The following is a 15,090-nucleotide window of genomic DNA, read 5'->3' on the forward strand; positions in this document are numbered from 1 at the left end:
TAAACCTGATGGCGTCTCGAAACAATCACAAAGTTCCGGTCTTCGGATCAAGAACCAGGGATCCTCAAGCAGCGTTCGTCGACGCACTGGCAATTCCAATGAACTTTCGGCTGCCATACGTGTTCCCTCCTAGGCGCTTTGTCCTGTCGTCCACCCTTCCTGATATTTCACCATGACCAGGTGGTTATTAGAACTCGCCCGGGTTATTTACCTAAGGTGGTGTCATCTTTTCACCTTAACCAAGAGATTGTGGTACCGGATTTCATCTCTTCTGGTTTGTCCTCCAAAGAGCGGTCTTTGGATGTGGTACGGGCTCTCCGTTTATATGTGGAGAGGACCGCCTCTCTCAGGAGGTCAGATACCCTTTTTGTACTTTTTGGTTTTCACAAATGTGGCTGGCCTTCATATAAGCAGACCTTGGCCAGATAGATTAGAATGGTGATTGCACAAGCCTATGCACAGGCTGGTCTCCCAGCTCCTGCTGCTATTAAAGCCCATTCTACTTGGTCTGTTGGACCTTCTTGGGTGGCCCGCCAAGGCACGTCCGCTGAACAATTGAGCAAGGTAGCTACGTGGTCCTCAGTGAACACGTTCATTAAGTTCTATGCCTTCGATACTTCTGCCTCCAAGGATGCTTCCTTTGGACGCCAGGTTCTCATACCCGCTACGGCGTGTCCCCTCCCATGAGGAACTGCTTTAGGACATCCCCGATGTTTCCCTGTGGAAATTAATGTACATCGCTGCAGAAAAGGAGATTTATGGTAGACATACCATTGTTAAATATCTTTCTGTGAGTTACTTTGGTTCCTCAGGGCGCACACCCTGTTGCATCTAGCTTCTATGGGTTTGTATGGCATTAGCCGCTAGTCCCTTCTCCTGTCATGAGAATGTGGTTCTATGTGATTAACATCTATCTTCTCTTTTACCTGCTCCTGCATTGGACTGGTTAACGAAACTGAGCTCACAGTCGCTGGATGCGGGCTTATAGAGGAGGCCCCAATACATCCTGGGACAGTCTAAAGCTTTAGCCTGTTGATGCCTGGATCAAGATCCATCTCTACTCCCCGATGTTTCCTTGTGGAACCAATGTACATCGCAGAAAGAGATTTAACAATGGTAATTCTACCATAGATCTCCTTTTTTTGATTTTCATCTTATTCTTTTGTTTTCTATCCTAGTGCCCTCTTCTCCTCATCTTGCCTCATCTGTGCTGGGTTATATGTTCAGCCGTTTTTCTGTCTTAGCTCACCCCTTTCTATTTTATCCCCTCTGTTTCTAATTCCTCTGCCTGCTGTTGCTTCCTCAGCCCCTACACACGCTTTATAGCAATCATCCTCATTGATTGGTGGCTTTTTTAAATTATGCACAGGTGAGTTAAACTCTATGTTGCTGGGTCAGGAGTTATCCAACCTGTTCATAAGAAAATAATTGCAAGACTCATGGCTTTCCAAAAGTATACCATTGCTTATGAGAATTCTTTATTCTTCAAACTGCGTATAATACATTAATGGTAAAAACTTTTACATCTAATACTAAAAATATTGATATGTTACCTTTTTCTGTCTGATTGCTAAAAACTGCTTATTACTGTCAGTTTATTATTTTATTGCATTGTCCTACTGTTCACTTTTTGTTTGATGGATAATTTAATGTATAAACAGTTATTCTTCTCTGTTTTAGATGGTAGAGATGATACAGAAATTACCAAACGATGTGGAAAATCCAGTGAATGCAGGAGATCTGGGATAATACGAAGCTCAAATAAGACCATTACGATGAATACCACCTGTTGTGATAAGAATTTATGCTATGCTGCCTTACCAACCTGTAAGTATCAATCTGCAACTTTTGTTACAAAGGGGGTCATTCCGAGTTGTTCGCTCGTTATTTTTTTCGCTACGGATTAGTCGCAAACTGCGCATGCTCAATGCACGCAGCGCGCCTGCGCCAAGTAAATTAGCACAAAAGTTTGGTATTTTACTCACGGCCTAACATAGTTTTTTCATCGTTCTGCTGATCGTAGTGTGATTGACAGGAAGTGGGTGTTTCTGGGCGGAAACTGGCCGTTTTCTGGGAGTGTGCGGAAAAACGCAGGCGTTTCAGGGAAAAACGCGGGAGTGTCTGGAGAAACGGGGGAGTGGCTGGCCGAACGCTGGGCGTGTGTGTGATGTCAAACCAGGAACGAAACTGACTGAACTGATCACTATTTGTGAGTAGGTCTGGAGCTACTCAGAAACTGCTAAGAAATTTCTATTCGCAATTCTGCTAATCTTTCGATCGCAATTCTGCTAAGCTAAGATATTCTCCCAGAGGGCGGCGGCTTAGCATGTGCAATGCTGCTAAAAGCAGCTAGCGAGCGAACAACTCGGAATCACCTCCAAAGCCTCTTGAATTACCTCCCTACTTTGCCTACAAGCTGGGCACTAGGACCCAGGGAGGTCTGTCCTCCAATCTGCTGTATTACTGCACAATGGGGGTAATTTCCGAGTTGATCGTCGCTTTGCTAAATTTAGCACTGCTACGATCATGCACTCAGACATGCGGGGAGACCACGCCCCTTAAACGGCGGCTTAACGCCGCCGTCCAGCCCCCTCCCGGCCAGTGACCGCCTCTGCCTGTCAATCAGGCAGAGGCGATCGCTAGGCAACGACGGCCTTCGGACGTCTGGCATGCACCGGCGCACTGCGGTGCCGGCGCATGCGAAGTTCCGACCTGATCGCTGCGATGAACTGCAGCGAGCGATCGGGTCGGAATGACCCCTAATGTTGTTTCCGAGTACCTGGAAACCCACTTGAAGAACCAAGTGTTTTATTTTTGAGACAGAGACAGCAGTCTCTCCATCTCAGCAAAAGCCGCAGTCGCAATTGCGAGAGCTGCATAGAAAAAGTCCGGGGGTAGCTGTGGCTGCGCATACTCAGTCACAGCAGCTCCTTCCATCCTCACAGAACTGACAGCCTGCTGGCGCCTCACAGCCCCTGTATATATGTATACTGTATATATTTATACTGTACATGAAGTGTGTATGTGTGCTTGTGTATGTACAGTATGTATGTGTGCTTGTGTATTGTAAAGTTCGATTATTTTACAAGGAAAAGCAATACCTAATCACACTGTGGTTCGGGATGCTGCGGCCGTTAAACATAAGCAAATAACCGCTAAGATATGTATGCACGTTGCGTATACACGCTGACACGCTATGCACACAATGCAGCGACATGTGTGGCTGAATACACCTTATCCCCAAACAAGAATGGAATGCGACACCAGTAGTTAAATGTAACGTTGTGGTCCAACGCATCAACAGTATTTACTCAAAAGATACAGATAAAAGATACAACAATATTACAGAGAAGAGCTACAACCAATAGTACATACGTTTGTTCACGAGCGCTCCCGGATCCAGGAATCAGTCAGTCTTAGCAAGATGACCTTCAGATAATAGACTGAGCCTGGTCAGGAGGACTCTCTTTATACAATGCGTCCAAATACAGTACAATGGGGAATGTAAGCTCTTCTTCCATAGTTCAAGGGGCAGGACATTTACAGTACATGAGGGGTCATAGGTTGGTTTAAATCAGGGGTGGGGAACCTCAGGCCCGAGGGCCATATAAGGCCCGCAGAGCCACTTGATCTGGCCCGGCCAAGCTTACCTAGCCCGGCGCCCGCCTAGATTTTGTTACTAGTGGGCGCATGGCTTCTTACCCTCCGTAGCAACCGGAGGCAGTAGCTCACTCTTGAGCTCCGGCTTCCGGCTCTGGCAGTGTTATGGGAGAGATGTCATGACTTCTCTCCCATAGTTCTGAGGAGCGAGCGGCCAGGTGGAGGGAAACGGTCTGGAAGCAGGATCGGGGCTGGAGAGTATTGTGGGGGGTGTTTCTTTTTATGTGTGTGTGTGTAAGCGTCGCTACTAGGGGGCATATCTAATGGGGCATAACAACTGACTGGTGGCATATCTAATGGGGCATAACAAGTGACGGGGCATATCTAATGGGGCATAACAAGTGACTGGGGGCATATCTACTGGGGCATAACAACTGACTGGGGGCATATCTACTGGGGGCATAACTACTGACTGGAGGCATAGCTACTGACTGGAGGCATAACTACTGACGGGGGGCCTAACTACTGTGGGCATATCTACTGGAGGCATATCTACTGGGGGCAGGATTATTTTTAAGTTGATAATTTTTATATGGCCCCCGAAGGATTTTATAAATATCCAAATGGCCCTTGGTAGAAAAAAGGTTCCCCATCCTTGGTTTAAATGAATGGGCGATGCTTGGTCCAGGTGTACTTGCAGCTGTTTGCCACTAGGTTACCGCAGAATATCAAGAGTACAGTATTTACAGTAGTTTATGAATATTACAATTCTGCGCATATCTATGTGCAGAAACATGTGATAAACTGCACATCTGGATATCAAACATTAAGTCCTAACCTTGCTCCATCCCCTCACATCCTGTAACCCTGAATAACACTGTTGTTCTATCTTTTGAGTATATGTAACTTGCTGGAAAAGTGTGTGGAGACTATGTGTAAATTATGCACTATATAAATAGAATATTGAATATGACTTTGTGGCTTTTCTGTGCGAATGCTACAGTGTTTACTCATACCACGCGCTAATACGCAAGGTTCGTGAACCAGTGTACGTAGCGTGCATGTATGCGTACGAATGGCGAAAATACACACGCACAGAGGCCACTCTGGTGTTTGAATGTGGTGTGTATGTAATATTTTCAACTTCGACAGTCCACCCTTTGACAGCAAACAATAACTGTCACAAATTACTAACAAAATATTTCAAAACACATAACAGGTGACCTAGACACATGTATGTACTTATTTCGCAAATCAGACACTGACTATGGTTGGCGAAGACATGGAGGAGGACGAGACATCCTCTATATGCACTCTACATCTGCACTCTATGGCCCTCATTCCGAGTTGATCGCTAGCTGCCGTTGTTCGCAGCGCAGCAATCAGGCTAAAAATCAACACTTCTGTGCATGCGTATGGGCTGCAGTACGCACGCGTGAAGTACTTTCACACAAAACTATGCAGTTTTACACAAGGGCGAGCAACGCTTTTCAGTCGCTGTCTTGATCGGTAAGTGATTGATAGGAAAGAGGTGTTTCTGGGTGGTAACTTGCCATTTTCCCGGGAGTGTGCTAAAAAACGCAGGCGTGACAGGTGAAAACGCAGGCGTGCCTGGGGAAATGGGGGAGTGGCTGGCCGAACGCAGGGCTTGTTTGTGACGTTAAAGCAGGAACTAAACTGACTGAAGTGATCGCAAGGTAGGAGTAGGTCTGGAGCTGCTCAGAAACTGCATGAAAAATTTCACGAGCAGTTCTGCTAACCTTTCGTTCGCACTTCTGCTAAGCTAAGATACACTCCCAGAGGGAGGTGGCTTAGCGTTTGTACTGCTGCTAAAAGCAGCTAGCGAGCGATCAACTCGGAATGAGGGGCTATATCCACTGGTTGGGTATGGGATGACATTCAACCTATAGAGTATGCTGGGACAGTGCTATAGCCTAAGATGTCTGATATGACCGAACGTTGCATACATACATATACCTATGTCTTTGCACGCTGATGTCCGGATTCGGTAGAAGTTTTGCTGGGTAGAAGGAGAGAAAAACACAAAAAGATGGTGAAAGAAACTGGCCATGAAATTCATTTACATTCCTATCACAGCATTGTCTCTATCGTCGGATCGTATACCAGATCTGCCGCATTTACAACGACCCTGTTCCTTAGACTCATCAAATATGTATTATGCCTTTTTCGCTGCATCAAAATCCGAACACATTTAAATATCAGGCCGATAATTTTGACAACACCCAGGATACAGAGGAGAAACTTCCCCACATTTGCAATCAAACCTTGTGCCCACTCTCCTAACCCAGAGAACCACTTGAGTGGGTTCAACCATGAGGACCATCCAGTCAATTCATTACCCACAGCCGCTAAAGTGACATTATGTTTCCTTCTAAACTCCCATTTCAACTGCAAGATTCCGTCCATCTTTTGATCATTGATCTCTGTTGGGTCCTCAGTACTGTTCGTAATATACGTGCAGCACTTCACACCATACTGAGTCGCCAAGGTAACACAATACCCACCTGTCACGGCCGTGACGTAATTCAAGACCATTCTGTGTTGGACCAGTTCCTTCTTGTAGGCCTGTAGTTCCCTACCCGTATACCGAAGGTGTCGTCATACATCTCAGTGATATTATCTATCAAGTTCGCTAGCACATGGATATACCTATAATTTATAATTCCTCTGACAGTATGGGTGATATCTAATGCAAGAAGAATCTGAATCCCGGTGGATTCATGAATCAAATTAGAGGCTGCGAGCTCTCTCCTGTCTATGAGGTGTCTCTTGAAAATGTGTTCGTAGTGGGTGTGAGTATCAGGAGGCGGAGCGATGTCTTTCATTTTGTCATGTGCAATGGTCATGACTTCTGGTAGTACTCTGCCTATGTAACACAACCCTTCAGAGCTCGGAGTAAGCCACTTGTACACCTTCCTTCCACATATGAAGTAAGCCTCATCTGGGAGAACATAGGGGACAAAATGCATCAGTATCATGTCACAGATACTCCTTACAAAGAAACCTGTCCCCAGTTTTTCCATTTGTTTGACACAAGTATCTGGCTGGATGAAGTGCCCACAATATCCCTGTGACACTTTTCCAGCCCACATGGTTTTGATCCTACGTGTATACTTGTATCGGAAGTACCTCCCACTTGTGGTTATCCCACGCACAAGTTCAGAGTTGATGGGTTCTTTGTCAGCTCTATGTGAGAAGGTTATTGTCTGATTGTTCCAAGTCACTTCCCAATTTCCTGGTTTCTGGAAATTGGTTATGTTGAAACACAGTAGTGATCTATCTATGTGGTACTGGTGGAGCTTTAGGCTAGGGGGTCTAGATATATTGTATTTTCTGTCCACCGGTCTCCCCCCATGCAATTTGAGTACCTCATTTAGTGTTAATGGGTATGGCACTAATCCCAATTTACTCTGTCCTTGAGGTACCTGTGAGCACACCCAGCATTCTGTTTGGTTTAAGACCGTACCCACTAATGAGTGATAGTCACTCAAAGGATGTCCGTCAATATTGATATTATTGTTTGATTGACATCTCTGAATGCACTCATCTTTGACTATGTTATCGCAGTACTTACATATGCAGTATTCATCAGACAACTACCCTTCACATTGCCTCCGAGCTCCGTGACTACCAGATCTCTTACTTATACCAGCTTTGACCATAGTGATGGACTGATCCTGGGGTCCGACAAATTCATCCTCTCCATCAGAACCCATTCCAGATCCTTGCTTGACTTATCGGGGGCCCTCGCAAAAACAAATTGTCCTGATCAAAAAGAGACTCACGAGAAATATCCGGAACAGTCTCCATTTCGAGGAGAGGAAGGGGGGGGGGGGAATAAAGAGGGGGGGGGGGAGTTTTGGAGAAAAAAAATTATGATAACAGTCCTTGATGTTGTTTTTCACCATGTCCAGGTGCAGTTTCGACAGTCCTGCCTTTCAGCTTTCCCGGAATAGATTCTACAGTGATATCAGGTTTTCTACACCTTTCTCTTTCTCACGAGCTTTCTCCGGGTTAGCAACCTTGCAGTGGGATGAGTGGACCAAAGTCTCTCTCTCGGCAACCTTTAGTGATGTCGTGCTGGTCAACAAAACTTGATACGGTCCTTCCCGCTTGTCTATGAGGCAACCTGAGTGTAGAAAATTTCGAATTATCACATAGTCCCCAGGTACAATTTCATGACAATTACTGTTTGGTAGGTCAGGAATCGCCAGTTTCAAATTCCTTTGCTGGTTTCTCAATTGCTGGCTCATCCTAACCAAGTATTGTGCAGTCATTTCATTATTGCATTTCAGATCATCCTGGGGATCTATCATTACATGGGGCTGTCGTCCAAAAAGATTTTCAAAGGGTGATAGGTTAAGCGGTGACCTGGGAGTGGTTCTGATGCTGTACAACACTAGTGGCAGTGCCTCTGGCCACAACAGTCCAGTTTCAGCCATCACTTTGCTCAGCTTGTTCTTAATTGTGCTGTTCATTCTCTCCACCTTCGCACTGGCCTGTGGTCGGTAGGGAGTATGTAGCTTACTATTAATACCCATAAGTTTGCACATAACCTGAAAGACTTCACCTGTAAAATGGGTACCCCTATCACTCTCAATAATCCTAGGGATACCATATCTACACACAAATGCCTGCACAATTTTCTTATCGGTAAATACAGCAGTATTTGTGGCAGCAGGAAATGCCTCTACCCAGTTTGAAAAGACATCAGTGCATACCAGTACATATTTCAAATTACTACAGGGTGGTAGCTGTATGAAGTCGATTTGTATTACCTGGAAAGGTCCGTCTGTAGGAGGGATATGGGATGGCTCCATCGGAATTGTCTTACCAATATTCTTCCTCAAGTAAGTAAGACATGTCATTGCTTTCTTGCTTGCCTGAGAAGAGAACCCTAGTGCACTCCAGTAAGCTCTAACCAATTTGTCAGAAGCCTTCCAGCTGCCGTCATAAAATTTCTGAGGTGCCACAGGGCCCCGAAATCATGCACTACTCCGAAAGCATATCTTGAGTCCATGTATTTATTAGCTGACTTACCCTTTGCCAACTCACATGCTCTGGTCAGTGCTACCAGTTCAGAGACTTGTGCTGAGTGAGGTGGACCAAGGGGTTCAGCTTCTGTGATACCTTCGTCATCTACAACTGCGTATCCAGTGCACAGGTCTCCTGAGTCCGTCTGTCTGTGACAACTACCGTCAGTGTAAAAGGTAAAGTCTACATCTTCTAGTGGGTTGTCACTGATGTCGGGTCTTGCAGTGAAAGTCTGGTTCAAGTATTCCATACAGTCATGCATATCAGTGTCTGTACTAAATCCTCCTTCACCATTATTCTCATCCTCCACGCTTTGTGCATGACAAGGCACACTTGGCAAATAAGTTGCAGGATTTAGTGTGCTACACCTTTTTATGTTGATGTTTACAGGGGCCATCAGTGATAGTTCCCAGTTTGTAAACCAAGCAGATGAGACATGTCTGGTTTGGGTGGAGTTTAGCAAGGCTGATATTGCATGAGGTGTATGGATTGTCAGGTCATGCCCTAACACTATGTCTTCACTCTTACTTACCAACAAAGCTATAGCTGCAACACTTCGTAGGCAAGTGGGGAGAGACTGTGCTACAGTGTCCAGCTGTGCACTGTAGTAGGTTACCGGTCTGCTGGCATCACCATGTTTCTCTGTTAGGACCCCTGCCGCGCACCCAGCACTTTCGGTACCATACAATTCAAATGGTTTCTCATAATCTGGCATCCCCAATGCTGGTGCTTGAGACAAGCACTCTTTCAGTCTGTCAAACGCTAGTCCGGACTCCTCAGTATGAGTAACCCGTTCTGGTTTACTTGAAGAGACCATTTCTTGCAGTGGTAATGCCAAAATAGAGAAACCCAGAATCCAGTTCTGACAATATCCACACATTCCTAGAAATGTGCAAATTTGTTGTTGAGTCCGCGGCAGAGTCATGTCATGGATGGCCTGTATCCTGTCTGTGGTCAGGTGTCTTTGTCCTTGTGTCAAGCAGTGTCCCAAGTATTTAACCCTTGTCTGGCACAACTGTAATTTATCCTTAGAAACCTTGTGTCCTGTCTGGGAGAGATGAAACAGAAGCTGTTTAGTGTCTGCCAGGGAATTCAAATGAATCAGAGCATAACAACAAGTCATCAACATATTGTATCAGCACCAACCCATTAGCAGGCTGAAAGGATTGTAAACAGTCATGTAGGGCTTGGGAGAAAATACTTGGGCTGTCAATGAAACTTTGAGAGAGACGGGTCCAGGTGTACTGTACTCCCCTGTAAGAGAAGGCAAAGAGGTACTGGCTGTCGGGGTGAAGAGGAACGGAAAAGAAAGCAGAGCAAAGGTCAATCACAGTGAAGTAAGTAGAGGTAGAGGGAATCTACATCAGAATGACAGCTGGATTGGGCACTACAGGGAATTGGCTCTCGACTATTTTGTTTATCCCCCTTAAATCCTGCACTAGCCTGTAACCCTCCCCCGACTCTTTTTCACAGGGAAGATGGGACAATTGGCTGTGCTGGAAGTCCTGACTAGGATGCCCTGCTGTAGCAGCCGTTCTATGACAGGGTATACTCCTAATTCCACCTCTAGATTCAGAGGGTACTGGGGGATTTTTGGAGCTATCCTGACATCCTTTATTTGTACTACAACTGGGGCTACATTTGCCATCAATCCAGTGTCCTGTCCATCTTTGGTCCATAGGGAACCCGGTATTTGTGAGATCATTTCCTCTACCTGTGATGGACATGTGCCTAGAACGGTAGAGTGCAACATTAGCCTTTGAGGTGTGTCTAACATATCTTGTACTTCCTGTGCATGACTTTCAGGGATATCTAAAAACAGACCCTCAGGGGTACAATATATAACACACCACATTTTACATAATAAGCCTCTGCCAAGTAGGTTAGTCGGGGCCGATGCAGCCAACAAGAATGAATGTTTGGTATGCAAGGGTCCTATCTTAACCTGTGCAGGTCTAGTCAAAGGATACTGTTGCACTTTTCCCGTTACTCCCATTGCCGAAATAGTTTTGCCCGTGGTCATTATTCCTGTTGAAGAGGTTAATACAGATCTGTCCGCCCCTGTATCTACAAGAAAAGGTTGTCTTGTACCAGCTACCTTGACCATGACCTCAGGTTCGTCTCTGAGGCTATTTGTCAACCTCACTGGCTGTAAGATACAGGTGTGACCTCCTTCCTATAGTCTGTATTGTTGGTTTCCCCGGAGTGCATTGGCAGCTATCATATGTGAGGGAAGTAACTGTGATGAGTTGGAGGCCTGCCCATCCCTCCTTGGGTGAAATCTATGTGTCTCCCCTCTATGTGGCTCAAAATCCCTTCTATATGTCCCTTGGTCCCGTCTATGTGTTGGGTAGTTTTGTGTACGTGGCTCGTGTCTATGGGCTTGTGGTCTTTTCAGTGTACAGTCCCTAGAGAAATATCCCTCTTTCCCACAAGTGTAACACCTACTTACCCTCCTTCTCGGTTCTTCAATCACCTGTGGGATTAGTTGTATAGTTTGGCCTTCCAGAGCCTGTATATTAACCGTCATCAACCTTTCCCCCTGCTGTTCTTTATGTTTGAAGATATTCTTGTCATGCTCAATAGCAGACTCTCTCAGAGCATCTACAGTGACCCCTCTCCAATTAGGCAAATAAGTCTGTACCCTGACTTTCAATGCCTCTTAGAGTCTGTCCATTAACACAGAGACAGCTACCTCCCTGTGGTTTACATCATTCCTTATATCACTCATCCCAGTGTATTTAGCCATATCTTGTAAGGCTCTATGAAAATATTCGGATGCCATTTCACTTTCTTTCTGTTTGATAGTGAAAATGTTATTCCATTTTACAATTGTGGGGAAATACAATCCTAGTTGTATATTGATTTGTTTCACGTTCTCCTGATTGTATTCATCAGTCAGAGGACTGTCTGCCTCTATCTTACAATCCGTTATAAACTTTTGGGTGTCAATATTAGGGGGTAGGCACGCTCTTAACACTGTCCGCCAGTCTTTGTTTGTGGGTTCATGGGCATTACCCAGATCCTTAATAAACTTCTGGCATCCGGCTAAATCTTTCCTGGGATCGGGGAATTCTGAAATGATTGGCCGCAGTTCCGACCTGGACCACGAGCAATACATTGCAATATTCCTGATGGGGGTTACTCCCTGGTTATCAGTTCTCCCATTGGGAACTGCTATTACCCGGACAGGGTTTAACCCAACCACTTCATTCCTGTTTGTCTCAGTGCATGGAGCTACTGTCTCTACGTAATGAACAGTCCCATACTTACCAGTGGCTATGATCTCACCCATCCCTCCAGTGGAAGATACAGCCACTGCTCTTACTTGTTGGGCTGTGCCCACCTGAGTTTCCTGCGTGGTGGCTGCCTGAGAAAGGACTGAGATCAGGCTGGGCTCATCATCCTCCTCTGAACTATAACCCTTGGAAGAACTTAGGACAGGGTACAATTTGCATGGGTTAGGGTTAATACATTTTTCAAATGCCTTTTTATCATCTCCTAGTATGCTATTGGTTGTAGCATCCTTCTCTCCATCGACATATGGCGGTGGTGGTGCACTCGCATTCACATTCCTGTCTGGTTTGTAACTTGCTACACGAGCAAGTTCCCTTTGCAATTCTCCCTCTTGTTGCCATATGTTTAAACAGTCGTTATGTCTGATCTTTTGTTTCTTGGATTTGATCAAACATATTCTATTTCTAACATTTTACAGCACCTCTGGTTCAAAACTACCAACCCTAGGAAATGATGCCCTGTCTTCAACAGTTATACGTACCCATTCATCACAAAAAGCCTCCGTGTAAGGACCATACTTCCTACACATAATATACCAAGCGGACCCTCTCGGCCTCTGCTCCTCAGCCGGAACCCTGGCTCCTGAACGCCTCTCGCGTGCCCACTTGGCTCCCATTGTGGACTTTTTAAACACAAACACCAAATGACTCACGCGAAACAACGGTGGAAAGTTCCTCCGAGCGCTTTTCACCCACTCCGTCTCCTCTGGACAGTACCATGGTCCACTCCAGTAGTGATCGCCCCGCGTACCAGTGAGGAACCCAGCCAGACCCCTCAGCACTGGAAGTATGAAGTATTAACAGCAATAAATCAATACTTCACCTTTTTCAGTGGAGGTTAAAGGCCTGATCTTTTTGGTTTCTATCCACTGGAATTTTCTTGGGTGAGAAACACCTTATCGATCACCCTTTCCAATGAATGTCCACCAGGAATATTTCCTGAGAAAGAGTCAGCGAAAAATTCCTTTACTTTACACAAATCACATCTGTGTATGCTAATACAGCTCGTATGATGACGCAATTGCGCGTAATTACGCAAATGGTATCACGTTGCACCACGTATCACACACACAAACGTGCGGTCCAATCGCACGGCTTATAGATACTTGTTATCTATACGCTCTACGATCACGGGAGTCAAATTTACCAGCTGTGCTCCACAGCCAGAGCATAACACCAAAAATCACGCTCCTCCGCACATTTTACCTTTAAAAACACACACACTACGTGCCTCAATACCAATTAATACGTGAGGTCGCTAACCTTCACGCCACCGAGCCTCTGCTAACTCAGTGCCTCACCGACGAGATCCCGCTTTCCGGGGTTCAATACACTCACAATTTCTTTTCAACAACCCACACTTTTAGATTTTCTGTACAGAAAAAAAAAATCACTCCCTTTGATTGATAGCTTGCCACAGAGGTACTACACTTAAGTTATAATAAGTTTTTCAGTAATCTGTCTAAAATCGGATAGTTACTTGTTAATGTTCAACGATAATTATTTTATCCCACCTTAAGATTGACTTATTTTATGTGCCTAACTTTCGCTTGCGTAAATACGCACTCACGTTTCCCGCCTCCTTTGCGTCCACGTGTGTACCGTGCGTCGCTATATACGCGTCCAAGTATTAATTTACTATGGCACGTGTATACTTGCGTACGCAAGTGTGTATCGGCGCGTACTTTTGCACGCAGTTTGCCACATTCTCTTACTCAACTCTAGTAATACAAAAAGAAAAAACACTATTTGTATTGTAGCAGTTAGATAAATGCTTCCACGTTCCCTTTGAGCACCGGAAGTCCCCTGCCGGAAAGCTTCCGCTTCGTGCTACCTAAACTTTTAGGCAGGAATGGAGTTTCACTTATGAAATGCAAATATTTTGCGATTAATACACAATACGCTTTTGTTCCTTACACACCCTGAAAATCACCCACGTGGATAACTTCCGTTGAGTGCTGCCCAAACTTTTAGGCCAGGACCAAGTTTTGTATGTGCTTTTACAAATACCCACTAAACAAAATACAATAAATGTATAACAAATAACTTATCCGATTTTATGCAGATCTATAATGACTACTACAACCTATGGCAACAATATGTGAGAATATACACACATATATACGCTTGTGCGCGCTTTCGCACCAAAAGTAACACACAAAAAAAACCTTTTCCTTGCTGTCCCTTGGTTCGCACCAGCACCTCTGAGACTATAAAGGACAGACGTGGTTTAACAACATTAGGTAGTTTTAACACAAAACAAAATTACTTTAGACGCATCTCCACCCTTTTTTGTTAGACCAAAGTCTGTAAGGTTGAATGTGTGAAATGGTGTTGGTGTGTCCTAATGTGCGCTTTTGTTGGCAGCCCGTAGAAAGTTGCTGATAGGGGAATTTCTCCAAAACCCCTGATTCTGGAAATGTGTGTATTGTAAGCAATTTGTGTACAGGTGCTAACTCTATGAATGGATGATGGAGACTTCCCTTAGCTCTTATGTATCGAGGCGATGTACAGTTCTCCAAAGGGCCCGTCCTGGAAGGATCTTCCACCAGATAAATCTCCGATATTGCACGAATTTATACAAAAATAAATGTAAAAACCATATGGTGTAGTACGTTTTAAATAAATTTCATATATGTTCAAATGAAATAGATGAACAACACCCCTTTTAGGAATCCTTAATGGACGATTTTATGTAATTACCAAATAGAAACAGTAAGTACGCAGTTAAGTGCCTCGTGCCTCCTCCCAGAAGTGACACCCGAACAATGGTGCAAAAGATAGTAGAAATGGCTCAATTACCAGAATATGGACTAAAAACAGCGTGTAGCCACTCTCCTTTCAGTCGTCCCAAGTGATCACTCAGCAAAGCCCACACCTAGTTGTTTTCAGTGCCTCGTACCTCTTCCAAAGAAATGACATCCGTGTGTGGAGTACAATAATAATAAAATTGGCTTAATTACCAGACTGAAGTGTCAATCAGCATGTGTCTATTCCCTTTATGGTAATCACGGGTAGAACCTCTTCAGACAAGTGTGGCCAGATGTACCATGGGTTTATGTGAAAAAATATAAAAACCGCCTAGTATAATATGTTTTTATTTTTTCCAACTAAAATTTAAAAACCTATGGACTGATCC

At 44.7% G+C, this 15,090-nt stretch overlaps 1 protein-coding gene across 2 annotated transcripts in view; it reads left to right on the forward strand.

Annotated features, from left to right (window-relative positions):
• LOC134965029 (phospholipase A2 inhibitor and Ly6/PLAUR domain-containing protein-like) overlaps window positions 1–15,090 on the forward strand; it is a 73,464-nt gene that overhangs the window by 28,147 nt on the left and 30,227 nt on the right. For both annotated transcript variants that reach the window (XM_063941615.1, XM_063941616.1), the window contains exon 3: window positions 1,681–1,827. In XM_063941615.1, coding sequence (XP_063797685.1) covers window positions 1,681–1,827 — 147 coding nt within the window. The remainder of the gene's footprint in view (window positions 1–1,680; window positions 1,828–15,090) is intronic.

The sequence above is a fragment of the Pseudophryne corroboree genome, chromosome 10, assembly GCF_028390025.1.
Source record: "Pseudophryne corroboree isolate aPseCor3 chromosome 10, aPseCor3.hap2, whole genome shotgun sequence".
NCBI classification, from domain to species: domain Eukaryota; kingdom Metazoa; phylum Chordata; class Amphibia; order Anura; family Myobatrachidae; genus Pseudophryne; species Pseudophryne corroboree.